The sequence below is a fragment of the Aureococcus anophagefferens genome (assembly GCF_000186865.1).
Source record: "Aureococcus anophagefferens unplaced genomic scaffold AURANscaffold_7, whole genome shotgun sequence".
In the NCBI taxonomy this organism is placed as follows: Eukaryota; class Pelagophyceae; order Pelagomonadales; family Pelagomonadaceae; genus Aureococcus; species Aureococcus anophagefferens.
The window spans coordinates 368,998-395,780 of record NW_008705567.1 but is presented as its reverse complement, the minus strand read 5'-3'; the positions used below and the strand labels follow the sequence as shown (position 1 = coordinate 395,780).

Here is a 26,783-nt window from a genome sequence, read left to right as displayed (position 1 = left end):
GCACTCGCTGAGGACGGCCACGTGTACGAGCGCTCGGCGATCGAAAAGTGGCTCCAGACGAAGTCTACGTCGCCGAAATCGGGCGCGGAGATGGGCAAGACGCTCATGGACTCGACGTCGACGCGGACGCTCATCCAGTCCGCGATCGAGAACGGCGGCGTCGCCGACGACGCGGCGGCGACGTGGCACCTCGAGAGCGCCAAGCTCATAGCCGCGGGCGAGATGCCAGGCGCAATCTCTTCGGTGAAAGACCACCTCGAGCTCGCCGACGCGCGCTCGTCGTCGCCCGAGATCACGCTCTCTTTGAAGGCCGTGAATCTGAAACTTCAGCAGGACGCGCTCCTGAAAGAGGGCGCCGACGCGGGCGCCGGCGTCGTCGCTTCGGTCCTCGGTGGCGAAAAGACCGTCGCTTTTCCACCCATGCCCGCGTGGCGCGAACTCCGAGTCGGCAAATCCGTGATTCGCGTCATCGACGACCCGGTCGAGTTGGAGCGGCTGTGCAAGCGGCCGGCGCCCGGAGCCGATCGTCGCGTGATTTGGGATCCTTTGAAGGCGCGATGCTGCGGCAAATTTTGCGTCGTCACAGAGAATTGGTCTGGCGGCAAAGGCTATTACATTGCAAACCCCGACGGTGGTACAATTTGGTGCTTCCCCTTCGACGCCGTCTCCCTCGCGACGTACTAGCTCGATCGTCGACGACCGCCGCGACCAAGCCCGCGCGGACCCCTCGTTTGTAAGCTCCCAACCCGTCGTCCGCGCGGACGCCGCTAGACGAACTCGGGGAGGTCGGCGTCGTCCTCCGGGACGTCGGCCTTGGCGGCGCGGAGCTCGACGCCGCCGGCCGCGTCGCGCGCGGACGCGGTCTTGCGGTGGACGCGCCGGCCGTGGCGGTCGAGGTCGTACTCGAACCAGGCGGCGCCGACGACGAGGAGGCTGAGGCCGAGCCAGGTCATGCTCTCCATGAAGTACGTGAACAGCGTCGTGTCGATGTCGATGCCGAGCGCGCCCGTGCAGTTGCCCATGTCGAAGGCGCCGCCGCCGCCGCCGAGGCCCCCAAGGAGGCCGCCGGAGCCCGCGGCGCGCGGCGCGGGCGCGGGCGCGGGCGCGTCGCCGAGGGCGGCGGCCGCGGCCGCGGCGAAGTTGACGCTCCCGTTGCACTCCCACCGGTAGGACGCGCGGAGCCGCGACGTGTCGAGGATCCACCGCATGACGCCCGGCTCCGTGCCTGCGCGGAATTCAAATCTTCGACCCGACTTCAATGTGAGCGTATGCGACAGTTTCGACGCAAGCTCTTCGGCCGTGCTTCGAGAACTCGACGAGAGCCATCGATTCGTCCAAAAATCAGCCGAATCGACTTCGATGTGACCGAGCTAGAGAATTCTGAAGCTTGACCCCTCAAACCAGTGGTTGAATTCCACACGGCTCCGTGCGCGCCTCCATGTCGACGCGCGTCGGCCCGAGGCGGATGCGCGACGGCGTCGTGAGCACCTTCGTCGCGACGAACTGGCCTAAATCGGCGCGCTCGGGCCGGACGCGCGGCGCGCGGTCGGTCGTCCGGGCGACCCCCCCCCCCGAAAAAACCGGCGACGCGGGCCCCGCGCCCCAGAACGTGTCCTGCCGCAGGTGGAGGTGGAACGCCGTCGTCAGCGGCGTGACCTCGCCCGGCGTGAGCTCGACCGCGCCGATGGTCAGCGAGCCGATGGGCAGCTGGACGAGGTCGTCGACGTAGGTGATGACGGCGACGCGCTCCGCGAGGAGCACCTTGAAGGCCATGTCGTCGGGGAACGCGACGGCGACGGTGACGGCGACGTCGATGGTGAGCCCCGCGGGCTCCGCGGCGATGGTCAGGTTCGACACCTCGGCCGCGGCGACGGAGAACTCGTCGGCCTTGGCCTCGGCGTCCTGGAGCGTGAGGAACCTGGGCAGGAAAAGAGTGATTCAACGTCCCTTCAATGTGAGTGTTCCGCGCGCGCGCGTTCCGTCAAAAGCGTCCACGCTTCGAGACCGTTCCGAGAGATGATCGCTCGTCCAAAAATCAGCCGAAACGAGTGGAAAACGACCGAGATCGGGGCCTTTGAAGCTCTCGTTTCCCGCCCCGTCGGGAACGCGCCGACGGAGCCGAGCACGAGGCCGAAGATCGTGACGACGAGGATGAGCGCGGGCTTGCAGAAGGGCCGCGCCGCGAGGGGCAGCGCCGCGCCGCAGGCGCCGCACTTGGCGCCCCGCGTCGGCGCGCCGTTGCCCGCGCCGCAGGCCGGGCAGACCTGGGCAGCACAATGGTGATTCAACGTCGCTTCAAAGTGAGTGTTCCGCGCGCGCGCGTAACGAAAAACACATCCACGCTTCGAGACCGTTCCGAGAGATGATCGCTCGTCCAAAAATCAGCCGAAACGAGTGGAAAACGGCCGAGATATGAGCCTTTGAAGTTGGGAATTTCGCACCCTTTTGCTGCCCTGGGGCAGACCCAGGCGAGGCGGCCGCGCCGCGCGTAGCGCGCGCGGCACCGCGACAGGCAGCACGGCGCGACGCAGAGGGAGACGAGGAGCACGGACCCGTAGAAGAGGGCCATGACCTTGCCCATGGCCGTCTCGAAGTCGACCTGCGAGGCGCGGGCGGTCCGGGCGGCGGCGGGCCGGGCCCCGGGGCGCGGCCGCGCGCGTAGATGTCGCGCCGGACGTCCTCCGTGGGCCCGAGCACGCGGCCGAGGTGGGCGTAGTCGACGCGGCCGGCCTCGCAGAGGCCGCAGGTCCAGCGGCAGGCGCCCGCGTACGCGCCGCGGTCAGAAAAGTGGCCGCCGCACCAGCCTGGGCAGCAAAAGGGTGATTCAACGTCGCTTCAACGTGAGTGTTCCGCGCGCGCGCGTTCCGAAAAAAGCATCCACGCTTCGAGACCGTTCCGAGAGATGATCGCTCGTCCAAAAATCAGCCGAAACGAGTGGAAAACGGCCGAGATATGAGCCTTTGAAGTTGGGAATTTCGCACCCTTTTGCTGCCCTGGCACCAGCCCTCGCGCGCGCGCGCCTCGCAGCACGTCCGCGCGTCCGCGTAGGCCGCGCAGGCCTCGGGGTGGCGCGCCTTGGCGTCGCCGTCGCTGCAGTTGGCGTGCTTGGGCCGCAGCATCCAGGCCGGCGCGGCGACGGCGACGGCGGCGGCCGCGCGCGCGTTCGCGCAGCGGCTCGCGGGGAAGCACGCGGCGCAGGCCGGGCAGGACGCGCAGCCCGGCGCCGGCATGGCGCCGCTCGCCTCGCAGCGGCCGGGCCCGTGGGCGAAGCAGGCGCCGCAGGCGCCGCAGTCGCGCGCGAGCCGCGGGCCGCACGCCGGCGACGGCGCGAGGTCGCCGGGGCCCGTGGCGTTGCTGCCGTTGCCCGGCGGCGGCGCGGCGCAGGCGCAGCCGGCGCAGGCGCACCCAAAGTCCTCGAGGACGACGGCGCAGCTCTGGGCGCTGTAGGTCGCGCAGCGGAAGCCGACGCAGAGGTCGTCGCAGCCCAGCACGTTCGGGCTCGTCGGCGCGTAGGTCGGCCCGTCGAGGCCCACGTGGCCGCTCGACGCGAGCCACGCGAGCGCCAGCAGGCGCGCCGCCATGGGTCCTACGAAGCCATGCGCCGACGTCGGCCGCCTTCTCTGGAAGTTAGCACCATTTCTCGATCATGATGGGCAGCTCTCCGCCGAGCTGCCCCGAAGCTGCACCGTCGGCTCGGTTGGTCAACAACTTTGGGCGGGGGGGCGTCCAGGAGCCAGCTCCCGAGAAGTTGATTCCCTCCGGGGAGGATAAAAAAAAAAGGAGGCCGCCGGGGCGGGCGGCACCTCGTGGGCTCAGGCTCTGGGCCTGGGGCCACGCGCTCGCGCTCGCCCGGGGATCTGGGCACGGCGGATCTGGTGCGTAAGCGAGCAGGTCCCGAAGCCGGGACGACGCGGTGTTTTGGTACTCAGGACCAGAGCGTCTTTGATGCGCAGGCGCGTGTTCGAAGAGGACCCTCGTCTGGCGATTCAAAACCGCCGGGGGTCGAGCCGGTTTCTGCGATTTTGCGAATTTGAAGAAGGCGGTCGGCAACCCGGCGCTGCAGTAGCCCATCTCGAGGTGCCTTTACGATGGCTGCGTTGACGCGCCTCCTCGCCGTGCTCGCGGCCGCTTCGGCGCTGCGCATCAACCCACTCAAGGCGGTCACGAAGCTGCGCGGCGCGAAAGCCGGCGGCGCGAAGCGCGTCGTGCGTTTTCCGCGTCCAAACTTTGGATTTGTTTCGGCGACGGCGCGTCCGTGCCCGCCGCCGGCCGCAATCCGCGCGGCGGCCTGCCAACACCCCGACGCGCCTCGCCCGAACGCGCGGCCGCGCGGCCCGCGGGCGCGGCGGGCCCGAAAATCCGCGCGACCGCCGGACCATCTGCTCTGGCCGCAGCTGGGCCCGCCGCCGCCCGGGCCGCCGCCCCCGGGGCGCCTTCGCGCCGCGCCGCGTGGACACACCCGTCCCCACCCTAGGTCGTCGTCGGCAACGGCATGGTCGGCCAGCGCTTCGTCGAGCTCGCGGCGGACAAGGCCGCGGAGCTGGGCCTCGAGGGCGACCTCGAGATCGTGTCGTTCTGCGAGGAGCCCGTCGCCGCCTACGACCGCGTCAAGCTCACGTCCTGGTTCGAGACGCGCGACGTCAACGACCTCTCGCTCGTCGGCGAGTACGGCCCCGACGGCCGCGGCGAGTGGTACGAGGACCCCGCGCGGCCCCACGTCAAGGTCCGCGTCGGCGACAAGGCGTCGGCCGTCGACGCGGCGGCGAAGACCGTGCGCTGCGGCGACGAGGCCGTGCCCTACGACGCCTGCGTGCTCGCGACGGGCTCGTACCCGTTCGTGCCGCCCGTGGAGGGCAAGGACCTCGACGGCGTCTTCGTCTACCGCACCGTCGACGACCTCGAGCGCCTCGTCGCCTACCAGGAGGCGCACGGCGTCACGGCCGCGGCCGTCGTCGGCGGCGGGCTCCTCGGCCTCGAGGCCGCCAAGGCCATGCACGACCTGGGCATGAAGACGCACATCCTCGAGTACGCGCCCATCCTCATGTGCCGCCAGATCGACGCCGGCGGCCACGCGGCGCTCGCGTCCATGGTCGAGGACCTGGGCCTCGAGATCCACTGCGACGCGCGGACCAAGGCCTTCGAGGCCGGCGCGGACGGCCGCGTCGCGGGCGTGTCGTTCACGAACGAGGGCTGGGACGACCTCGACGTGGGCATCGTCGTCGTCTCCGCGGGCATCCGCCCCCGCGACGAGCTCGCGCGCGACGTCGTCGACGTCCACGAGCGCGGCGGCGTCGTCGTCGACGACGAGCTGCGGACGTCGGACCCGGCCATCTTCGCCGTCGGCGAGGTCGCGCTCCACCGGGGGTCCATCTACGGCCTCGTCGCGCCGGGCTACGCCATGGCCGAGGTCGCCGCGGACCGCGTCGTCGCGGACCTCTTCCCGGACGCGCGCGCGGCGTCGGCGCCGGCCTTCGAGGGCGCGGACATGTCGACGAAGCTCAAGCTGCTCGGCTGCGACGTCGCCAACTTCGGGGACACGGCGGACACGGCCGAGGCCCTCGTCTGGGACGACCGCGTCGGCCGCGTCTACCGCAAGCTCTTCTTCGAGACGCGCGACGGCGCGACGTACCTCAAGGGCGGCATCCTCGTCGGCGACGCCGAGGACTACGGCGAGCTCCTCGCGCTCTGGAAGCGCGGCGAGCCCCTCGCGGACGCGCCCGCGCTGCTCCTCGCGCCGCTGTCGTCGCGCGGCGCCGCCGCCGAGGTCGACGAGGACGACCCGGGCAAGCAGATCTGCTCCTGCAACGGCGTGTCGCGCGGCGACATCGTCGACGTCGTCGCGGAGGTCGGCGACGCGTGCGACTACGCGAAAGTCAAGAAGTGCACGCGCGCGGGCGCCGGCTGCGGCGGCTGCGAGCCCGACGTGAAGAAGATCCTCGCCGCGGAGCTCGAGAAGCTCGGCGCGACGGTCTTCACGGGCCTCTGCTCCCACTTCGACAAGTCGGCGCCCGAGCTCAAGGCGCTGCTGCGCCTCGACGACGAGTGCGACACCTTCGAGGACGTCATCGCCAAGTACGGCGTCGAGGGCGCGCACCCGCGGGGCTGCGAGGCCTGCAAGCCCGCCGTCGCGGGCATGCTCGCGTCCCTGCGCAACGAGCCGATCCTCGACCACGCGCACCTCCAGGACACGAACGACCGGTCCCTCGCGAACATGCAGCGCGGCGGGTCCTACTCGATCGTGCCGCGCATCCCCGCGGGCGAGGTCACGCCCGCGGGGCTCATGGCCCTCGGCGCCGTCGCCGACGAGTACGGCCTCTACTGCAAGATCACGGGCGCGCAGCGCGTCGACCTCTTCGGCGCGGCGAAGCACGACCTGCCCGCGATCTGGGCCAAGCTCGGCGCCGCGGGCTTCGAGAGCGGCCACGCCTACGGCAAGGCGCTCCGCATGGTCAAGTCCTGCGTCGGGTCGTCGTGGTGCCGCTACGGCGTCCAGAACTCCGTCGACTTCGCCGTGACCGTCGAGAACCGCTACAAGGGCCTCCGCGCGCCGCACAAGCTCAAGTCCGCGGTCAGCGGCTGCACGCGCGAGTGCGCCGAGGCGCAGTGCAAGGACTTCGGCATGATCGCGACGGAGCACGGCTACGACCTCTACGTCTGCGGCAACGGCGGCCTGAACCCGCGCCACGCGGCGCTCCTCGCGACGGGCATCGACGAGGCGACGGTGCTCAAGTACGTCGACCGCTTCCTCATGTACTACGTGCTCACGGCGAACAAGCTCGAGCGCACGGCGCCGTGGTTCGAGAGCCTCGCGCCGACGGAGGACGCGCGCCTCGCGCGCCTCAAGGCCGTCGTCATCGACGACGCCCTCGGCATCTGCGACGAGCTCGAGCGCCGCATGCAACACGTCGTCGACTGTGTGGAAATCAAATCTTCAACCCGACTTCAATGTGCGCGTATTCGAACGATTTGGACCAGACTCTTTCGCTGTGCTTCGAGAACTCGACGAGAGCAATCGATCCGTCCAAAAATCAGCCGATTCGACTTCGAATTGGCCGAGATAGGGAGTTCTGAAGTTTGGCCCCGACGTCCCAGCTCACTGGTTGATTTCCACACAGGTCGTCGACACGTACCACGACGAGTGGGCCGAGGTCGTCGCGCGGCCCGACGACTACGCGCACCTCTTCAAGCAGTTCGCGAACACGGACGAGACGCAGGCCGCCGACGAGATGATCGAGTTCATGGACGTCCGCGGCCAGCGGCGGCCCGTCGACTGGCGCGCGGACGGCGAGGCGCAGACGAACTGGAGGCCCGACGACGCCGACGTCTTCGCGCGGTCGCAGAAGGCGTGGCTCGGCTTCGGGCCCGTCGACGACTACCCGTCGGACATCGGCACGGCGATCCTCTACGGCGAGACGCAGCTGAGCGTCTTCAAGCTCGCCGACGGCCAGCTCTTCGTCACGCAGAACATGTGCCCCCACAAGCAGGCCTTCGTCCTCTCGCAGGGCCTCGTCGGCGACGCCGACGGCCTCGCCAAGGTCGCGTGCCCGCTCCACAAGAAGACCTTCGGCCTCGCCGACGGCGCGGAGCTCGGCGGCGGCGACCTCAAGCTCGTGACCTTCGACGCGCGCGTCGGCGCGTCCGGCGACCTCGAGATCCACCTGCCCCCGCGCGAGGAGGTCGACGCGGTCCTCGCGACGCCCAAGCTCAAGGTCACCTGCGACAAGGCGCCCAAGCAGGCGCCCGCCTTCGCGCGCTAGCGGGCCCGGGACCCCCCGGGCCGCGACCAAGCGCGCCCCGGCCGCCGCCGGACGGCCTCGGAATCGAGAAACCACATGATGATCGAATGATCCACCCGTCCCCGCCCCTAGCCCGTGTCTATACCCCACCTGCCTGGACCGATCCCGGGGCGCGCGCGGCGCGGCCGCGGCACGCGCGCTTCGTCTCGATCGCGATGGAGCGCCAAAGGCCTCGCCATGTTCAGCCCCTGGGCTCGCTGAGGGCCGTCTGCGACGAAGATCAGCCCGGCTCGACCCCCCTGGGGCGCGCAAGTTGCCGGCAACATTAATTTCGCAGATTCTGTCCAAAATCGATCGATTCACAGCTCGGAGTGTTGCCTTTGGCAGCGTGTTGCCGCTCGACGGATCCGCGCCTGACGGCCCTCGCCGCGACCGCGATGCAGGCCGGCGACGCCGCGGCGCCCGCGGCGGCCCCGCCGCCCAACGACGCGTCCGCGGACGGGTACAACGACGAGCTCCAGCGGCTCGTGGGCCTCATCGTGGAGACGACGAGCCAGCCGCCGTCGCCGCGGCCGGCGTCCTGGCGCCCGCGGCGGTCGCCGGCCGTGCTGGGCCTCGAGGTGCTGCGGGACGTCGGCGCCTTCTGCTCCGTGGGCGCGCTGCGCCAGCTCGCGGCGGCCGCGCGGCCGCTGCGGTCGCTCGCGCCGCCGGCCGCGGGCGCGCTCGAGGCGCCGTGGGTCGGCGAGGGCGCGGCGGACGACGGCGTCGCGGCGCGGGCGCGCGCGCGGAGCGACGCCGGCGCCGCCGGCGGCGTCGCCGTGGACGCGCGGCGCCGCCGCGTCTTCGCGGGCGACCGGCACGAGACGGCCTGGGCCGCGTACGTCGTCGCGCCCGCCGCGCGGCGCCTCGGCGCGGAGGCGGCGGCCCGCGCGGCGCTCGCCGGCGGCGGCGCGAAGCGCGAGAAAGCCTACGCCGCCGCCGTCGCCGCGCTCGGCGCGCGGTGCCGGCTCCGCTTCGCCGCGCAGCGCAAGGACAAGGTCGGCCGCCGTGTGCAAATCAAATCTTCAACCCGACTTCAATGTGAGCGTATTCGAATGTTTTGACACGAGCACTTCCGCCGTGCTCCGAGAACTCGACGAGAGCAATCGATTCGTCCAAAGATCAGCCGAATCGACTTCGATGTGACCGAGCTAGAGAATTCTCAAGTTTGGCCCCGACGTCCCAGCTCACCGGTTGATTTCCACACAGGTCGGCCGCGTGGGCGCGGGATTCTTCGCCGGCGCGCCGGCGCTCCTCGCGGGGCTCCGGCGGCGCGCGGGCGGCGGGACCCTGCGGCTCGCCGACGACGTCTTCGCCTTCGGCGGGGGCTTCGCGGGCCTCGTCATCGAGCGCCTCGCGGTGTCGCTCGGCGTCTACGGGGCCGACGCGGTCCTCGTCGTCGAGGCGTCGCGCTTCGAGGAGCGGGCCGCGCCCGACTCGGGGGCCGTGACGATCCGCACGGACGCCGTCCGCTGCGCCGTCGGCGGCGCGCCGCCCGTCGTCCTCTGCCTCCGCGACTCGTCCGCGGCCGCGGTCAAGGAGCAGCGCGGCGACGCGCCCGTCTGGGCCGCGCTCGCCGCCGCGCTCGGCGTGGCCGAGGGGCAGCCGACGCGCGACGCCGTCCGCGACTGGTGCTTCGCCGTCTGCGACCGCGCCGCGCTCCTCCACTAGCGCCTAAGACGACCCGCTAGGCGCCCGCCGCCGGGGCCGCGCCCGCGAGGAACGCGCGGATCGCGCGCCGCGCGGCCGCGTTGTCGACGTCCGCGGCGGCGACGGCGCGCCGCGCGGCGTCGGCGTCGGCGAGCCGCGGCGCGACCGCGGGCCAGACGCGCGCGTTCATGAGCGCGGGCGTGAACTCCGGGTGCGCCTGGAGCGTGAGCACGCCGTCGCCGACGGCGATGATCTCGTGCGCCGCGCCGGGCGACGACCCGAGGCACGCCGCTCCTTCCGGGAGCGCCGTCACGCACTCGCCGTGGCTCTCCAAGAGCACGAGCGCGCCGCCCGCCCAGCCGCGGCAGGCGACGGCCTCCGCGCCGTAGCGGAAGCCGCCGCCGGGATTCGCGCCGACGGCGCCGCCGAGCGCGCGCGCGACGGCCCAACTGGCCTTCGCGCGGCGCGCGGGCGTGGAGCCGCTCACGGTCGTGCGGAGTACGGCGAAGGGCCTCGGCCAGTGAGGAAATCAAACCTCATACAGGAAAGTCGGCGGGCACCATGGGGTGGGCGCGGCCAAGGTCTACGCACCACGTCTCCTACGCCCGTCGAACTCCACGTGTGGTGTGCGTCGGCGCGCGCGGAACGAGCGAGGAACACTCCGACTGTGGTCATCACCCCCCGCAAGCGGACCCCCGGCCTCTCACACCGGCCTCGCCGTGGCATTTGCTACTGCGCTGCGCGGCGACGCGCCCTGCGCGCGCGCGGGGCCTCGCCGCCGCTTACGACGATTGATGCTGCCATCTAGGTCCTATGGGCCATCTATAACCAGCTTCCTGGCCTCCGTCGCGCGCGCGCGCGTTTGCGCGGGGTACCCGAAAACGTCGAGATCGCCGCCGCGAGGCTACCGGCGCTCCTTCGACTTTTCTGTCGGATGTTTTTCAACCGGAGCTACGTCTTGGTGACCGGAGTCGAGCGCCGCGCGGGGTTCGTGGTCGCGCGACGGGATTTCGTCGAGCCGAGGTCGTCGACGGGGCGCCCGACGAGCTTTCCCGAGGACGCGCGCCGCGGTGCGATTCCGAGCGGAGACGCTGGGCTGGCGCTACTCGAAGGCGTCGTACACGTGGGACGTGCCCTCGAAGGCGTTGGGGTAGCTCCGGGGTGCGATACCGGCGTGTAAGATGTGGTTTCGGCTCCAGAGCGCCTCAAATAGCCCGAAAACGCATGCTTTCGGGACCATGCGCAGCGTTTCGCGTCGACCGATCACCGTCGCTGTGTTCCGCCGGGCGGTTCGACATCACAGAGCTCCTGCACGACGATCTACACCGTCTCCGACGCCCAGAAGGTGCCCGGCGGGCGCCGAAAGCGTCTCGGCCGAGAACCGGCGGATGGCCACCGCGGCCTGATGCGGCCGCGCCCGGGCCTCGGCCGGAGTCCCTGCGGCCTGCCAGTCCATGTTCGGTCCCGACCGCCGCCGCGGACCGCCGGACCGCCGCAGAGAGCGCCCTGGGCCGCCTTTAGGGGTCCAAAACAGCTCATTTTCACTTTAATTGACTCCTATATGGCTCGCAAGAGTTCGTTTCTCACTCAAGTAACTCTCTCGCGCGTTTTTCCGACGCCCACGGTCATCGTGGGGCGCTAGAAGCTCCCTGATGGCCAGCTAGCGGGCGTAGACAGGCCATCGGTGCGCTCCGGTGGGCGCCAGCCGCGCCGCGGTTGTGGGCGCTGGAGGTGGGCCGAACGTTCTCGTGGGCGTGGAACATGCGTGACGGGCCGGCGAAGCCGTCGGAGCCGCCCTGGGAGATCGGCGACGACCGGAGCGCGTGCGACGCGCGCCGCGGCCCGCCCTCCGCGGGACATGCCAGAGCCGCTCGTCCATGACGCCCATGGGCACGTAGAGCTCGTCGTCGAGGTCGTAGAAGAGGCCCACGGCGTTCGCCTTGCCGTCGACGTAGGTCAGGTCGTAGAGCGCCTCCAACGCGCCCGTGGCGACGTCGATCTGGACCAGGCTGTAGTCGTCTGCGCCGTCGGCCTTGAGGACCTGGAGTGGCCGCGCGGCTCGCGGCGCCCTTGCAAGTGCTGTGTTCCGTCACCGCGGGTTTCGATGCGCCTCGCTGGATCGCTGCACCACCACCATGTCGCATGCTGTCAACGCTTCGAACACAGCCCATCGGGCAGCCTCTGGACGAGGCCCGAGCGTGCTTCAAGGCCGACACGTCGATGGATTGCGTTTACCCGGCTATGCCGACGCCTTGCAGCGCCTCGTCCAAGGCCATGCGTACGCTTCGCGAGCTCTAAAACCCCGCGGCAGCGTCGTGCCCCCCGTGGGTCAGATTTGTCGGCCTCGACATCGCCCATCATCCCCATCATGAGGCGGGCTGTGGCGCCCACAGTCGGCCCTCTCGATCGCCCAAGCCGGGCCTCTATCAGCTGCTCGCGCCGCCTGATCTTCGCTGTCGGGCCTGTGCCGTCGAACCCGCGCGTCGCTGCGTCTTCGACCCCGCGCGTCGCGTCCTCCTTGTGCCTCGCCCGCGCGGATCCCGCGACCCCTGGGGCGGCGTCCTGGGCGCCCGCCTCACCCAATTTCTACCACAGGTGCTCACACACACACCAGATCCTGCCGCCTCATGTCGGGGCGGCCGAAGCGCGCCGCGGCGGCGCAGGCTAAGGCCAACCTCGCAAGCGGCGACTACAGCTCCGTGGTCAAACAGGCGACGCAAAGATCGGTCGGTAACGAGGCCTCGTCGGCGACGAAGAAGCGCCGCGCGAAGGTGAAGTTGGATTGCAACCAGGACGACGGCGCGTTCCTCGAGGAGAAGGTGCTCGAGTACCTCGAGGAGGTCGCGCGGTCGTCGCCCCAGCCGGAGATGCAGACCGCCACGGACATCTACAACGCGCTGAACTCGAAGTACAACCTCACGTGCTCCGGCTACAAGAAGGGCGAGTACGAGAAGAACGCGAAGACAAAGGTCGGGGACCTCGTCCTCCTGACGCTCGCGCCGCGGCTCAAGTCCCTCACGGAGTCCGACCCGGTCGCCGCCGCCGCGTCGCCGCTCCGCCTGATCGACATCACCCAACAAATCAAACGCGCCGGTCGACGCCCTGAGGTCGTCGCGAAGAAGGCGGTCGCCGTCGCGGGCAACGCCGAGGAGATGGAGGAGGCGCGCGCCCAGCGCGTCTACGACGCCATCAAGGTCCAGCGGCACACCGCGTCCGCGGGCGTCGAGCTCGACTACCGCGAGCTCGGCTGCCGCGGCCAGTCGATCACGGAGCGCGAGCTCGCCGGCGTCACGGTCTCGGACGCGCTCGGCTGGGAGACCATCCCGCCTTGGCTCACCGTCAAGGCGTCGCGCTACACGGCGGCGCAGCGCTTCCGCGCGCTCCGCCGCGTGCTCGTGGGCTTCCCCGGCGACAAGAAGCTCTACTTCCTCTTCTCCGACTTCAGCAACCCCAAGGTCGACTTCTGGTTCGCGCTGGATCGCGACATCGCGCTGGAGGCCGCGGCGGCGCCCGAGTTCCCGGAGCTCGCGCGCGTCGTCGACCGTGTGCAAATCAAATCTTCAAGTCGACTTCAATGTGAGCATATTTGAATGTTTTGACACGAGCACTTCCGCGGTGCTTCGAGAACTCGACGAGAGCAATCGATTCGTCCAAAAATCAGCCGAATCGACTTCGATTTGACCGAGCTAGAGAATTTCAAAGATTGGTCGGGACGTCCCAAACCAGTGGTCGATTTGCACACAGGTCGTCGACTACGTCTTCCCGTCGCACGTCAAGACCAACCTCTGCACCCGGGGCCCGGACTTCGGCGACCTCGCGGACCTGCGGTGCACGACGGCCGTCGAGCGCTCCACGCGACGCGTTCTTACGAAGGAGAGCTCGATCGTCCGCCTCGCCGTGGAGGACATGCCCGCGGGCTACGGCCTCGCCGACTACGTCGTCCTCCGCGACGACGACGCGCCGCTCGAGCACCGCGTCCAGCCCAGCGAGGGCCTCCGCCTCGGCATCGCGTGCGAGATCCGCGGCGGCAAGCTCGGCGTCGCGCTCGCCCAATTGGGCGACACCTACGGCGAGCCCCTCCGCCAGGAATCCCAGACCCGCTACCGCCCGGACGCGGCGGCCGCGGGCCACACGTTCGACGCGCTGGATGGGGAGATGCGCGACGCCAAGGCGTGGGAGCGCGAGGACGCGTCGGGCTACGACATCGGCCAGGTGTTCGTCGCGGCGGCGTTGAACGTCGGGCGGCTCGACTCGATCTCCTGGGCGGTCCGCCGCGACGTCTTCGAGACGCTGCCGTCCAGCTTCGTCGCGTCGCAGTACTCGCCGACGCTGCAGATCGAGCGGGCCCAGCAGGCGCTCCTCGCGCCGCTCATCCGCTTCGTCACGGGCTGCGACTACGGGCCGTCGGCCGGGGACCACGAGTGCTCGCTGCTCGGCGAGGCCTACGACGGCGAGGCCGCGCCTTTTGCGGGGAGCCCCGTGCCGCAGATGCGGAAGGAGGTCACGCACTTCGAGGCCAAGACGCGGTCGGAACAAGTCGAGTCGCGGTCGGATTCGGCGGACGTGGAGCACGGTCTCGCGCGGCTCCCGGCCGACCCGCGGCACTGCGACATCGTCGTCGGCTTCGACCTGGGTGTTCATGGCTCGTCGAGTTATCAGATCGACGGCAAGCGGACGCCCTTTTCGATCCAGAACATCGCGCAGACCTTGGACGAGATCAACAAGCTCTACGAGGCGATGCACGCGTGCGCGGACGACGCGGACCGCGAGGAGGCCTTCTGGAAGTTCCTCAAGGCGTCGGTCATCCTCAAGCGCGTCCGCATGTACCTCTTGTCCGTCTCGGACGCGACGGACAAGTCCTTCGCGTGCCGCGTGGACTTCTCCAAGGGCGCGTCCCAGATCAAGGCCGACGTCGTCGAGGCCTTGGCAAACTGCCTCCGGCGCCGCGACGCCTGGCGCGCGGCGCCGCCGGGCGCGGACGAGCTGCAGCGCAAGGGCCCGCGCCTGCGCAGCGAGGACTACTTCAAGCTCGTCCTCCACCCGGACCTGCCGGACGACGCGCGCGTCGCCGCGTCGCCGCCGCCGCCGACGTCGTGCCTCGAGCCGGAGCCGCTCGACCTCGACTACCGCGAGCCGCCCTGGCTGGCGGCCGTCGCGCGCCGCGACCGCGCGATGGAGGCGCACCTGGCCGCGAAGCGCGCGCGCGACCTGGAGAGCGCGTACGCGCTCGTCGCGGACGAGGGCGGCCGGAGCTCGGGCGCTCGCGGACGCCGGCGACCCCGACGCCATCCACGGCGTCGCCGACGGCCACTTCGAGGAGGGGCTCACGGCCGCGCTCCAGAACGAGTGCAGCCGGCTCCGCCGCGAAGCGGACGGCTTCCGGCGCGAGCGCGACGCGCTCGCCGCGCGCCTCGCGTCCCAGGATGCCTTGGCCGCGACGCTCCCCGCCGAGACCCTCGAGCGGGCGCTCAAGCCCAAGCTCGGCGACCTGTCTGATCTGCGGCTGCTCGGCCTCATCGGCAAGGGGTCCGAAGTGCTCCACCAGAGCCTCCGCGACCAGGTGGGCGACGACAGTCTGGATCTGGAATTCGACGAGGCGGCCGGCTTCGACCTCAGCGGCCAGAGTGCGGCGCAGATCTCGGACCTCGCGCTCTTCAGCCTGAAAGGCCTGAACACGGCCCTCCGGGCGCCCGACGCCCCCACGGCGGCGGCGCGGCGGGCGAGCGCGTCGACGGGCCTCGAGCCGACGACGTCCGGCGGCCTCCTGCGCTGCAAGCTCGACTGCAAGCGCGTCTATTTCGGCACGGAACTCCACTTCGGCGCGGGCCTCGTCATCACGGAACAGGCCATCAACCTCGAGTGGAAGAGCCAGCTCACGGGCGGCCACTGCCAGGTGGCCATCCAGGCGCGCGACATCGAGTCCATGGCGTACAAGACGCAGGACGACGCCGACGCCGGCCCCATCGACCTCTGCGGCGACGACGAGCGGGCGGACCTGAGCGACGGGGGCCGCGTCGTCAAGTTCCTCGCGCTGACGCTCGTCAAGAGCGCGTCCGTCGGCAACGCGGTGAGCCGCGAGTGCTTCGACCCGAGCCAGAACCCGGGCCCCCACTGCCACGTCGTCCTCGACCTCGCCGGCTCGGCCGCGTCCGTCTTCATCGACGACGTCCTCGGCTTCCTCTACGACCACTACTCGCACGCGACGATCAACCCGATCAGCGGCGCGGACGCCGCGGCCCCCTACCTCCTCGGCGTCACGGACGCCGACGCCAGGGAGAAGCGCCGCGCGGCGGAGCAGAAGCGCAACGAGGTGGAGCCGGCCGCCGCGGCGCCGCGCGGCGGCTCGAAGCGCAAGCGCGGCGCGGCGCGGAGCGGCGGCTCGAAGCGCGAGAGCGGCGCGCCGCAGTACATCAACCTCGTCGACGACCCGGCCAACGCCGAGGCCGTCTTCACCTTCCCCAGCGCGAAGGCGAAAGACGCGATCACGTGCCTCCGGGGCGACCGCCTCCGCCTCCAGGACGGCGAGTTCCTCAACGACAATTTGATCAACCTCTACCTCAAGAACAAGATGCAGAACCAGCCGGCGCCGGTCGCGAGAGTCCACGTCTTCTCGACCTTCTTCTTCACGAAGATGCTCGAGGCCGAGGCCTTCCCCGGCTCCTTCGACGCCAAGAAGGCCTACGCCAAGGTCAAGAAGTGGACGAAGAAGGTCGACGTCTTCGACCAGGACCTGCTCTTCGTGCCCGTCAACGAGCACCTCCACTGGAGCCTCGCCGTCGTCGTCAACCCCGGCAAGAAGCCCTCGCAGCGGACGGCGGCCACGCCCGACCCGTCGGAGCCCTACATCCTCGCCATGGACAGCCTCCGGTCCCACGACAAGGCCCGCGTCGCCGAGTACCTCCGCGCGTACCTCAAGTGCGCCTGGGCCGACCGCCACGCGTCCCGCGACCTCGACGGCCGCTTCGAGGCCGAGACGATGCCCGTCTTCGCGCCGGACCTCCCGAAGCAGCGCAACTCCTTCGACTGCGGCGTCTACGTCCTCAAGTTCTTCGACCTCCTCTTCGACAAGCCGCTGCCGGCGCGCGCCGCGGACGACGACATGACCTTCAGCAACCAGTTCCGGAAGACGCTCTTCAAGCGCGAGGACGTCAAGGCCAAGCGCGAGCAGCTGTTGCACTTCTTCGACCTCGAGTGGGAGAAGGCGGGCGGCCCCAAGGCGTCCAAACCCAAGAAGCGCGCGCGCCAGGCCGACGACGACGGCGCGCCGCTCTCCAAGCGCCCCCGGACCCCGTGAGCAAGCCCCAGCCGTCCTACGGCGGCGGCGACTCGCTCCAGCGCGAGCCCGCGGCGACGGCGAGGATACCGTCGTCATCTACTACGGCGGCGCCGTTGTCGACGGCGCCGTCGTCGACGGCGACGTCGAGGCGCTAAGCATAGATAGCTGCCGTGTTCACAACGCCTAGGCGGCCTTCGGCGGCCAAGTCGCCCATCGCCGAGGAGCTCAACGATGACGGCAACGCCCGCCTCACACAACCGATGCGTCTTGAGAGGCATCCACGCCGGGGGGCAGCCCCGTCCCGTCCCCGCTGCCCGCGTTCGCGAAGCTCGGCTTCGTCGTGGGCCCGAGTTCGCGCCGGCCGCGGGACTTGAGCGTCGCGAAGCGCCTCGCCGCGGGCCCGCCCCCGAGGAGGGATCTCTGCTCGACCATGCGCTGGGCCCGGGCCCTGTGGTGGGCCGCCCTCGTCCCGTCGACCCGGAGCGCCGACGTCGCCATCGTCAGCTTCAGCGACGGGTCCTGCGAGGACGTGCAGTACGAGCTCACGGTGGCCTCCGGCCAGTGCTTCCGGGGCTCGTCCGTGGCCATCAAGTACGACTGCTCCATCGAGGGCACGCTGACGCGCGCGATCTGGCGCAACGGCCCCGGGCCGACGTGCCGCGGCGACCCGGACGTGACGACGCGGTCGGTGCCCGCGTGCGAGGCGAGCGAGCTCTTCGGCGGCCGGTCCAAGGCGCACGCGTGCCTCAACACGGCCTCCGACGCGCTCGTCCGCGTCGCCTACTTCGACGGCGGCGGCGCGGGCTGCGACTCGCCGGGCGCCGCGCCCTTCTTCGACGCGCCCGTCGCCGCCGGCTCGTGCTACAACACGCAGTCGAACGCGACGAGCTACCGCTACGCGTGCGCGCCCGACGGCGGCGTCCTCGTCGAGACCTTCGGCGCGGAGGCGCGCTGCGCGGGCCTCCACGACGCCGAGCACGCGCTCCCGAGCGGCGCCTGCCTCGCGCCGGGCCACGCGGCGAACCCGCGGCCGGGCGCCTACGTGCGCTACTCCTGCGAGGCCGACGTGCTCGCCGGCGGCGGCGACGAGCGGCGCGGCCGCCTCGCCTTCGTGCTCTGCGCGCTCGGCTTCGTGCTGGCCCTCGGGGCCCTCGTCGGCGCGCGGTGCGCGCCGAAGCGGGCCCCGGCGGCGCGCGACGCGGCGGCCATCGAGCTCGCGACGTCCGCCGTCGTCGTCGACGACGGCCCGGCCCCGGCGGCGGGCCCCGTCGCGACGGCCGTCGAGCTCAAGGCCGCGCCGCCGCTCGTCGTCGACGCCTAGCCGGGGGCCCGCGCGCGCGCGGGCGGCGCAAAGCCTAGAGGGTCGTCGACGCGGACGGCGGCGAGCCGCCCGGCGGCGGCGGCGGCGGCGGCGCGGGCCCCGGCGCGGGCGCGGGCCGGCCCGGCGGCGGCGCGGGCCCCGGCGCGGGCGCGGGCCGGCCCGGCGGCGGCGCGTCGCCGCGGCGCGGCGGCGCGGCCGCGGACGGCCGCCGCGGGGGCCGGCCGCCGAAGACGTTGGAGATCGTGTCCTGGACCTCGGCCTGGCGGTCGCGCGTCATGCCGAGGTTCTGCTGGTCGAGGTCGAGGTCGCTGAAGCCGAGGTCCGCGAGGTTGAGGCCGTAGTGGTCGCTCGGGATCCAGGGCGGGTAGCCGCCGTTGAACGCGTCCGCGCCCGGGATCGCGGCCGCGGGCGGCACGCCCATGTAGTTGGACAGGAAGATGGCCGCGCTGTCGTAGAGGAAGCGGGGCCGCGGCGAGTTGTGGTCGCCCTCGACGAGCACCAGGTTCTTGTCGCCGGCGTACTTGCCGTGGAGCGCGCGCGAGTGCGCCGGGTCGATGAAGTCGTCGCGCTCGCCGGCGACGAAGAGCGCGGGCACGAAGCAGGAGTCGACGTGCTTGATGGGCGACACGTCCTCGAGCTTGAAGTCCGCCGTCTTGAGCACGGACGACCGCACCATGCGCAGGGCGATGGACACGACGAAGCCGGGCACGGACAGGCCGTGGTCCCGCGCCTTCTGCACGAGCTCCTCCGCGAGCTGCGGGAGGTCCGCGAAGGCGCCGTCGCAGACCATGGCGGAGATGGACGGGTCCCGGTGGCCGTGGCAGAGGGCGCACGCGCTGCCCATGGACCGGCCCCAGAGCGCCACCGTCGACACCTTGCCCGACGCGCGGAGGTGCGCGACGACCGTCGCCAGGTCGTCGCGCTCCCAGTAGCCGAGCGACACCCAGTCGCCGTCGCTCTTCCCGGACCCGGCGAAGTCGAGCGCGAAGAGGTCGATGCCGATGCTCAGGCAGAGCGCGAGGTGGCTCACGGCCTCGACGCGCGCGCTCGAGTTGCCGTGGAGGTAGACGAGGCACGGCCGCGGCGGCGACGCGGCCGTCCGGTGCGCGGGCGACCAGTGGCTGCACGCGAGGCGCATGCCCCGCGGGTTCACGAGCTCGAGGTCCACGCGCTGGAACGCGTGGCCGTGCCACTCGAAGGACGCCGGGCCCAGGTCGTCCATGTCGTACTCGGCGCGCGGCGGGCGGATGATGGCGTTGACGAGCTCCTGGTAGCCGTTCGACGCCATGTCCCAGTAGCTGCTCGGCCCGGCCTCGTCGTCGTCGACGGGGGCGGCGCCCGCGGGCCGCTCGCCCGACTCCGACGACGACCCCAGGCCCATGGCGGCGGGAGGGCCGCGACCGAGCCCAGGCCCACGGCCTCTGGACCGCCTCCTGACGGCGGCGGGAGGGCTGCGACCGAGGCCAAGCCCACGGCCTGACAAGCTTTGGCTTTGCCACAAACTAATCAGTGGCAACATCAGCTTCATTAACTAGTCAAACATCTTCCAGGTTGGCGTCCTTTCTTGCGATGCGATGTGGCGTCGCTACCGTCGTCGTCGCCGCGGCGGCGGCGGCGTGGTTCTCGCAGCCTCGGCGCGCCGACGAGCTCTTGCTTCTGCTGCGTAACGCGTCGGCGGACTTCTCTCTCCCGTCCAGCGCGTCGGCGGCCGTCGCGCTGCTGCCCAACGCGTCGGCGGCCGTCGCGCTGCTGCGGCCCAACGCGTCGGCGGCGTTCTCTTTCGCGTCCAGCGCGTCGGCCACCCTCGGGCTGCCCTCCGACGCGTCAACGGCGTTCAAACGGCTGTCCGACGCGTCGGCGACTTTGGGGCTGCCCTCCAACGCGTCGGCGGCGTTCAAACGGTTGTCCGACGCGTCGGCGACTTTGGGGCTGCCGCTCGACGCGTCGGCGGCGTTCAAACGGCTGTCCGAGGCGTTGGTGGCCCTCGGGTTGCCGCTCGACGCGTCGGCGGCCTTCGGGCTGCCGCTCGACGCGTCGGTCGACGAGGCGCCCGCCGCGCCGCCGCCCGACGCGTCCGTCGACGAGGCGCCGCCGCCGGCGCCGTCGCCGCGGAGACGGTTGCCGTGGCCGTATCCGGCGGCGACGCGGCCGCGGCGCGCCCCCGGACGGCGCGCCCGGCGCGCCCGCGCCGGACCCGCCCGCGCCCGCGCCGCCGCCGGCGGGCGAGGCTTCGGACGCGTCGGCGGGCGCCGCCGCGCCGCCGGCGCCGCGCCCGTCCGCGCGCGGCCGGCGGTGGCTCCTCGTCGCCGCGCTCGCGGCGTCGGCCTACTACCGGTCGCTCGCGGCCGCCGTCGCCGCGGTCGCGCTCTACTACCGGTCCCTGTTCCTCGGCGGCTTCGCGGCGTTCTTCCGCTCCCGGTCGCGGCCGGGCGACGACGGCCCCGCGGGGCCGGACCGCGTCGAGCTCGAGGTCTTCCGGAGCGACGCGGCGGCGCGGAGCGCGCGCTTCGGCGCCGACGAGCGCGACGGCGTCGACGCGCTGCGGCGCCTCGTCCGCGACGTGAGACCGGACCCGCCGTGGCTCGCGGACGACGCGACGCTCGTGCGCTTCCTCCGCGCGCGCGGCGGCCGCCGCGGCGCCGCGGAGGCGCTCTGGCGCGCGCACGTCGCGTGGCGCGCGTCCTTTGGCGTCGACGCGCTCGTCGAGGGCCCGCCGAGCCCCGAGCTCGCGCTCTGCCGCAAGTGGTGGCCCGTGGGCGCGCTCGCGGGCCGCGACCGCGACGGCGCGCCCGTGGACTACCACCGCCTCGGCGCCGCGGACCTGCCGGGCGTGGAGCGCGAGGTCGGCCGCGCGGCCTTCCTCGAGTTCGTCGCCGTGCTCAACGAGGAGTGCTTCGCGGGCTTCCGCGCCGCGTCGACGGACGGCGCGGTCCACGCGTCGGGGTCCGTGATCATGGACATGGACGGCCTCGGGCTCCGCCACCTCCGCGCGATCCCGGGCGCGCTCGCGGCGCTGCGCCTCGCGGAGCCCAACTACCCGGAGCGGCTCAAGCGCATCTTCATCGTCCGCGCGCCGCCGGCGTTCCACGCGGTCTACCGCGCGCTCCGGCCCGCGCTCAACGCGGGCTCCGCGGACAAGGTCCGCGTGCTCGACGACGGCGAGGCGTACGACGCGCTCCTGGCGCACATGCCCGCGGCCACGATCCCCGCGGAGCTCGGCGGCGCCGGCGACGCGTCCCACATCCCGCGGGGCGGCCCCGTGCCCGTCGGCGAGCTCGCGTTCCACCGCGGCTTCCGCTCGGGCGCGCAGCTCGAGACGCCCCTCGGCGGCGCCGGCGGCGCGCGCGCGCGCGACGTCGAGCCGCCGCCGGAGACGCCGAAGAAGCCGAAGAAGCCGAAGACGCCGCGCGCGCGCCGCTAGGGCGCCTAGTGGGGCGGGGGCGGGAGCGCGCAGGCGTACCTCGGCGCGGCCGCGTCGCGCTTCCAGGCCGGCGCGCAGCACCGGAACCGGTGCGTCTTCGCGAGGCGGTCCCGGTGGAAGAGCAGGAAGACGGCGGGGGGCAGCGCGCAGTTCGCCTCCACCGTGAGGTGGTACCAGGGCGCCCAGAGCGCGCCCGCCCGCGCGACGGCGCCGCCGGCGTCGCGCCGCTCGATCCAGGAGCCCTTGCCGAGGCGGCGGCCGAGGTCCCCGGCGGTCCGCGCGACGCCGCGGCGCTCCACGGCGACGAGCCAGCTCACGTAGAGGTCGTACTCGAAGACCTTGCCCGCGGTCGACCGCGCCGCCGCGAAACGCAGGAACGCGAGGTAGCGCGGCAGCGTCTCGAGGTCGTACCAGGGCACGTCGGCCCACCAGAAGTTGAGCGGCCGGCCGAGCCGCTTCTCGTCGGCGGACAGCCGGCCCCATTTCGCCTTCGGCGCGCCCGGCGACGCCCGCGCGGCGTCGCGCCGCTCGCGCCAGGACGCGTTCGCCGGCGGCGGCGGCGGCGGCGGCGCGACGCCCGGCCCGCCGCGGAGCCGGTCGAGCGCGTCCGCGCGCCGGTCCGCGTCGAGGCCTGGGCAGGACAAGAGAGATTCAACGTCGCTTCAACGTGAGTGTTCCGCGCGCGCGCGTTCCGGAAAAAGCATCCACGCTTCGAGACCGTTCCGAGAGATGATCGCTCGTCCAAAAATCAGCCGAAACGAGTGGAAAACGGCCGAGATATGAGCCTTTGAAGTTGGGAATTTCGCTCTCTTGTGCTGCCCTGGTCGAGGCCCCCGGCGAAGAAGGCCCAGGTCCCGAGCACGTGGGCGTCGTCGGCGTCGCTGCCGCGGAACACGGGGGCCCGCGCGCGGTCCGCGACCGCCGCCGCGAAGCCCGCGGCGGGCCGCGCCCACGCGGTCTCCGCGTCGACGACGACGGCGTAGCGGTAGGGCCAGAGCGCGCCGCCGCGCCGCGCCTCGGGCCCGACGACGTCGTCGAGCAGGGCCTGGAGCGCCGCGTGCTTCTTGGCGACGATGGCGTCCTTGGACGTGGCCCACGCGTAGTCGTTCGCCGGCGACCGCCGGACCACCAGGCTCCGGCGCCAGGCCGCGGGCCGGCCCAGGGGCGGGCCCTTGCGCGCGAGCGCGGCCTCGAACCCGCGCGCGTCGGCGTCGCTCGAGAAGACGAAGAACACGTCCGCCTCGCCGCCCGCGGCCGCGGCGATCGACGACCTGTGTGGAAATCAACCGCCGGTTCGGGACGTCCCGACCAAACTTTGAAATTCTCGAGCTCGGTCAATTCGAAGTCGATTCGGCTGATTTTGGGACGGATCGATTGCTCGCATCGAGTTCTCGAAGCACAGCCGAAGCGCTTGCGTAAACACATTCGAATACGCGCACATTGAATTCGGGTTGAAGATTTGAGTTCCACACGGTCGACGACTTGAGCAGCGCGAAGGCCTCCTCGTACTTGGGCGGGTGCACGGCCACGAGCAGCGCGACGCGCCGCGCGTCGAAGCTGCAGTTCGCCGCGCGGGCGACCCAGGCCGCGAGGCGCGCGCCGGAGGCGGCGCTCCACGACGGCGCGCGCTTGGGGGACGCGGAAGGATGTGATGCTGCTGCGATGATGGCAAGGGCGAGGAGCCGCCGCATCGGACCTTCACGGCTTTACGCAGCGCGCCGCCATCGTGGCGGAGTTCCATGTCTTTTGCATGTTTGACGCACAGAGCAAGCACGCCTGGGCTCTCCATCTGCATACAGCGGTAACTTGCACTGCAACCACGGATAGCAACTTGATGGGCGCCCGGACTACGCCCTCGTCGACGCGTTGCAGCCTCGCGCGCGTCCTCGTCTTCGGCGCGTGCGGCGCGTCCGCGCTCGTGCCCACCAGCGGCCCGTCGCGGGCGCGGCGCGGCGCGGCGCTCTTCGGCGGTCCCGTGTCCGGCCCGGGCATCAACCCCGCGCGCAACGTCGTCGGCGGGGAGCTCGAGTGCTGCTGCGCGGAGGTGCGGGACACGGGCATCGGCACGGGCTTCTTCCGCGACGGCCACTGCTCCACGGGCCCGTCGGACGAGGGCAGCCACACGGTCTGCGTCGTCGCGACGGAGGCGTTCCTCCGCTTCAGCGAGGCCGCCGGGAACCCGCTCGCCACGCCCTTCCCGGAGTACATGTTCCCGGGCCTCGAGCCGGGCGACAGGTGGTGCCTCTGCGCGCGGCGCTGGGCGCAGGCGCGCGACGCGGGCTTCGCGCCCGAGGTCTACCTCCGGGCGACGCACGAAAAGACGCTCGACGTCGTCGCGCTCGACGAGCTCAAGACCTACGCGCTCGACCTCGCCGAGGTCGAGGCCGACCTCGCGCGCGTCGACGGCATGCGCGAGGCGATGATGCGCGCCGCGGGGCTCGCGGCCGACGCGCCGGGCGCGCCCTCGGAGGCGGCGTAAGGCCGGTGTCGCCGGCAGGCTATCTTGGGAAACCCGTCGTATCGCGCGGGAAAGAACTAGTAGTCGCAGGCGCGAACTATTACTCCCCCCCAGTCTCACTCCGCCCATACGGACGCACAAACCCCGACGGCGCGCGCAGGCTCGGGATTGGCCTCGTCGTCGGACGCGTTCGCCTGGGACAGGTGCACTCTGTCGTCGCCGCGGGCAGCTTGTAGCATATCGTACTTCTGCTGGAACTCCTCCATGTTCGATAAGCCGAGCATGCCGATGAAATTAGTGCCATCCTTCCCCGGGATGTGTGTCCGGTCGAATTGAATTCTGCCGAGCATCTGACTGAAGGCGCGCTTGGTCTGTTGTGGCATGCCCGATGACTCCAAAGCCTTGAAAGATATGTGCAGGGGCACCGGCAGCCTGTCGACCACGAGCACGTTACAAAGCGAAAAGACGAGGTCAGAATCTTTGTGTTCTACGACTAGCTTCGTTGGCAGCATGCCCAACACGACCTCTACATCCGGTTTGGCTGTTCCAGTGAGTCTGGTGCAATAAGGATTTGGCGGGACGAGCGAATCCAATAAATCCTGACCAGTAGGCAGTGACATGAGAAAGCTAAGATCGATAAAGTGGCGCATCTCGTGGCAAGCTGCACCGTGGTCGTGCGTCGCGACAGCGTCTTTCCTACTGACCTCCGTGTTCACTTGCACTTTTATCGTCCCCGTTAAATTTGGGTACCAGAATGCATCGAGCACGGGCCTGGTTGAGTCAGGTTCGGGCTTGCCTTTTTTACGGTTGCGACGGTGGTAGCCGGTGCCGGTGTGCAGACGCGGCTCGCGGAACAGCCTCGCGAGTAGCTCCAAGTCCACGTTCCGCCGGAACAGCTGAGTCTTGCCTCGGACCGGGTGGTCGAGGTAAGTAGCCACCGTCCCCGTCGTGTAGTAGACGTTGAAGCGCACCCCCTTATCGTCGGCGAATATGACAACACGGGACGCTTCGTTGACGGATAACTCTTTGAGCCCAGCGCGTGCGGCCAACACGCGTATTTCCTCGCGCGCTCGCTGAGCCTTTTCTCTGTCCATAGATTCAAGGCCTACTGAAGAGAGCATGTGCATGGTTTCCACTGTTTTTATCATGTCCTCCCTCCCCATGCGGGTTGATTTTAGAGCTTCGATTATAGCCTCAGCCGCGGCCGCTCTGTCCAAAGCTGCGTCGCGCGCCTCCTCGCAGGCCCGGACCTGTTCATGGAGAGGAGGCGCGGGGCCGCTTGGTACCATGCTCCGGGATCGCAGCGGATGGCGCAGCTGCCCGAATCACAGCGGATGCAATTCGGCTAGGAGCAACATTGGTGCAAGGGAGTGCAACACCAGCTTGGGAGGCCCTGCGAGGTGAATCTGCGAGGTGAGGCCGGCGCCGCAAGCGCGCGCATCGCCGGCGCGTCTCGCGCCGCCACGCCGACGAGGCGATGGTGTCGCGCGAGCGAACCGTGACGCTCCACGTCTACGATTTCGTGGCCACGGGCTCGCGGACGAGCGCCGCTCTCTCGTGGTTGCAGCTTGGATTGCACCACAGCGGCGTGGAGATCAACGGCTCCGAGTATAGCTTCAACGACGGCGGCGTCTTCAAGGCGCCGCCCCAGGCCTGCAGCCGCGGCGCCGCGCCGCAGTGCGTCCTCGTCGAGTCGCTGCACCTCGGCGCGCACGTCGGCTCGGTCAACGACTTCAACGGCGTGCTCAACGACCTGCGGCGCGCCTTCCCGCCGGGGTCCTACGCGCTCACGTCCCGGAACTGCAACCACTTCAGCGACGCCTTCGTCCGCGCGCTCGGCCTCGGCGGCATCCCCGCGCGCGTGAACCGCGCGGCGTCCTACGGCCGCTGGCTCGGCCTCGGCGCCAAGGGCCTCCAGGTCGGCGGCGACGCGCCCGCGCCGGCGCCGGCGCCGGCGCCGCGCGACCCGGCCCGGGAGCAGAAGAAGGAGCTCACCGCGGAGCAGAGGGCGATCCTCGCGCGGCTCAAGGGCGGCGCCTGACGGCCGCTAAAAGTGCGCGTTACGGACGAGCGCGAGCGGGGGGGCGGCATGCCTAGAGGTCCTCGTACATGTTGCCCGTCGGGGGCTTCTTCTTGCGCTTCTTCTTCTTCGGCGGCGGCGCCTTGCCCGAGTTCTTCTCGTTGAGCTGGCGGACCTCCTCGGCGGCCTTCTCGCGCGCGCGCTTGCGCTTCGCGCGCTTGAGGAGCGTCGCCTCGTCGAGCTCCTGGACGACGGCCTCCTCCTTGGCCGGGAGCGCGGCACCGCAGCCCGCGGAGACGTCGCTTTGGCTCATCCACGACGTCAGGCAGAGCACCGCGTCCTCCGTGTACGCGCTGCCGCCGCACGTGCCGCCGGCGAACTCCGCCGCGCACGCGCCGTGCATGGCGACGAAGGCCTCGCACTCGGGCGACAGCGTCGTCGCGACCTCGTGCTTGCTCGGCGTCGTCAGGCACACGCCCAGGGCCGCGCCGCCGTCGAAGGGGCACGCCGTCGCCGCCTCGGCGTCGCAGGGGTGGGCCGACGCGCCGGGGAGCGCGGCGAAAAGCAGACCGAGGCACCAGCGAGGCATGGCGGCCGCTGCTGCTGCCGGCGGTCGCAGACGATCGAGCCACCCGCGGCGAGCCGTCCCGCCTCAACGTTGCACTTCGCGATGCGGTTGTTGACTTTTAACCAACCTCCGGGCTGCATCGGCGTGATTGTTTCCTTCTGGCGGGGCTGCGCCCGCGGGGTCGGCGGCCCTCCCCCCCCCGCCGGGGCGCCATGGCGTCGGACGACGCCGCCGCGGGCGTCTCGCCGGCGCCGGCCGGCGGCGGCGCGGACAAGGAGAACGTCTCGCCGGCGG

The 26,783-nt window shown here is 71.2% G+C and overlaps 5 protein-coding genes across 5 annotated transcripts; 3 read left to right on the top strand and 2 right to left on the bottom strand.

Annotated features, from left to right (window-relative positions):
• Positions 1–1,395: 1,395 nt before the first annotated feature.
• Positions 1,396–3,581, bottom strand: AURANDRAFT_63408 (hypothetical protein; the record flags this gene model as incomplete). The annotated part of the gene is made up of 5 exons (XM_009037792.1): positions 1,396–1,918; positions 2,107–2,264; positions 2,465–2,599; positions 2,677–2,804; positions 2,933–3,581. The coding sequence occupies 5 exons, from the start codon at positions 3,579–3,581 to the stop codon at positions 1,396–1,398; spliced, it is 1,593 nt and encodes a 530-aa protein (XP_009036040.1).
• An 893-nt stretch (positions 3,582–4,474) lies between these two features.
• NII2 (hypothetical protein) lies at positions 4,475–7,895 on the top strand (the record flags this gene model as incomplete). Its single annotated transcript, XM_009038155.1, has 2 exons — positions 4,475–6,904; positions 7,116–7,895. The coding sequence occupies 2 exons, from the start codon at positions 4,493–4,495 to the stop codon at positions 7,755–7,757; spliced, it is 3,054 nt and encodes a 1,017-aa protein (XP_009036403.1).
• A 10,536-nt stretch (positions 7,896–18,431) lies between these two features.
• Positions 18,432–19,292, bottom strand: AURANDRAFT_2040 (hypothetical protein; the record flags this gene model as incomplete). The annotated part of the gene is made up of 1 exon (XM_009037723.1): positions 18,432–19,292. A coding segment is annotated over one exon (861 nt), but the record flags the coding sequence as incomplete, so codon positions are not given.
• A 4,153-nt stretch (positions 19,293–23,445) lies between these two features.
• Positions 23,446–23,814, top strand: AURANDRAFT_17100 (hypothetical protein; the record flags this gene model as incomplete). The annotated part of the gene is made up of 1 exon (XM_009038156.1): positions 23,446–23,814. A coding segment is annotated over one exon (369 nt), but the record flags the coding sequence as incomplete, so codon positions are not given.
• A 1,585-nt stretch (positions 23,815–25,399) lies between these two features.
• AURANDRAFT_15620 (hypothetical protein) lies at positions 25,400–25,786 on the top strand (the record flags this gene model as incomplete). Its single annotated transcript, XM_009038157.1, has 1 exon — positions 25,400–25,786. A coding segment is annotated over one exon (387 nt), but the record flags the coding sequence as incomplete, so codon positions are not given.
• Positions 25,787–26,783: the final 997 nt, after the last annotated feature.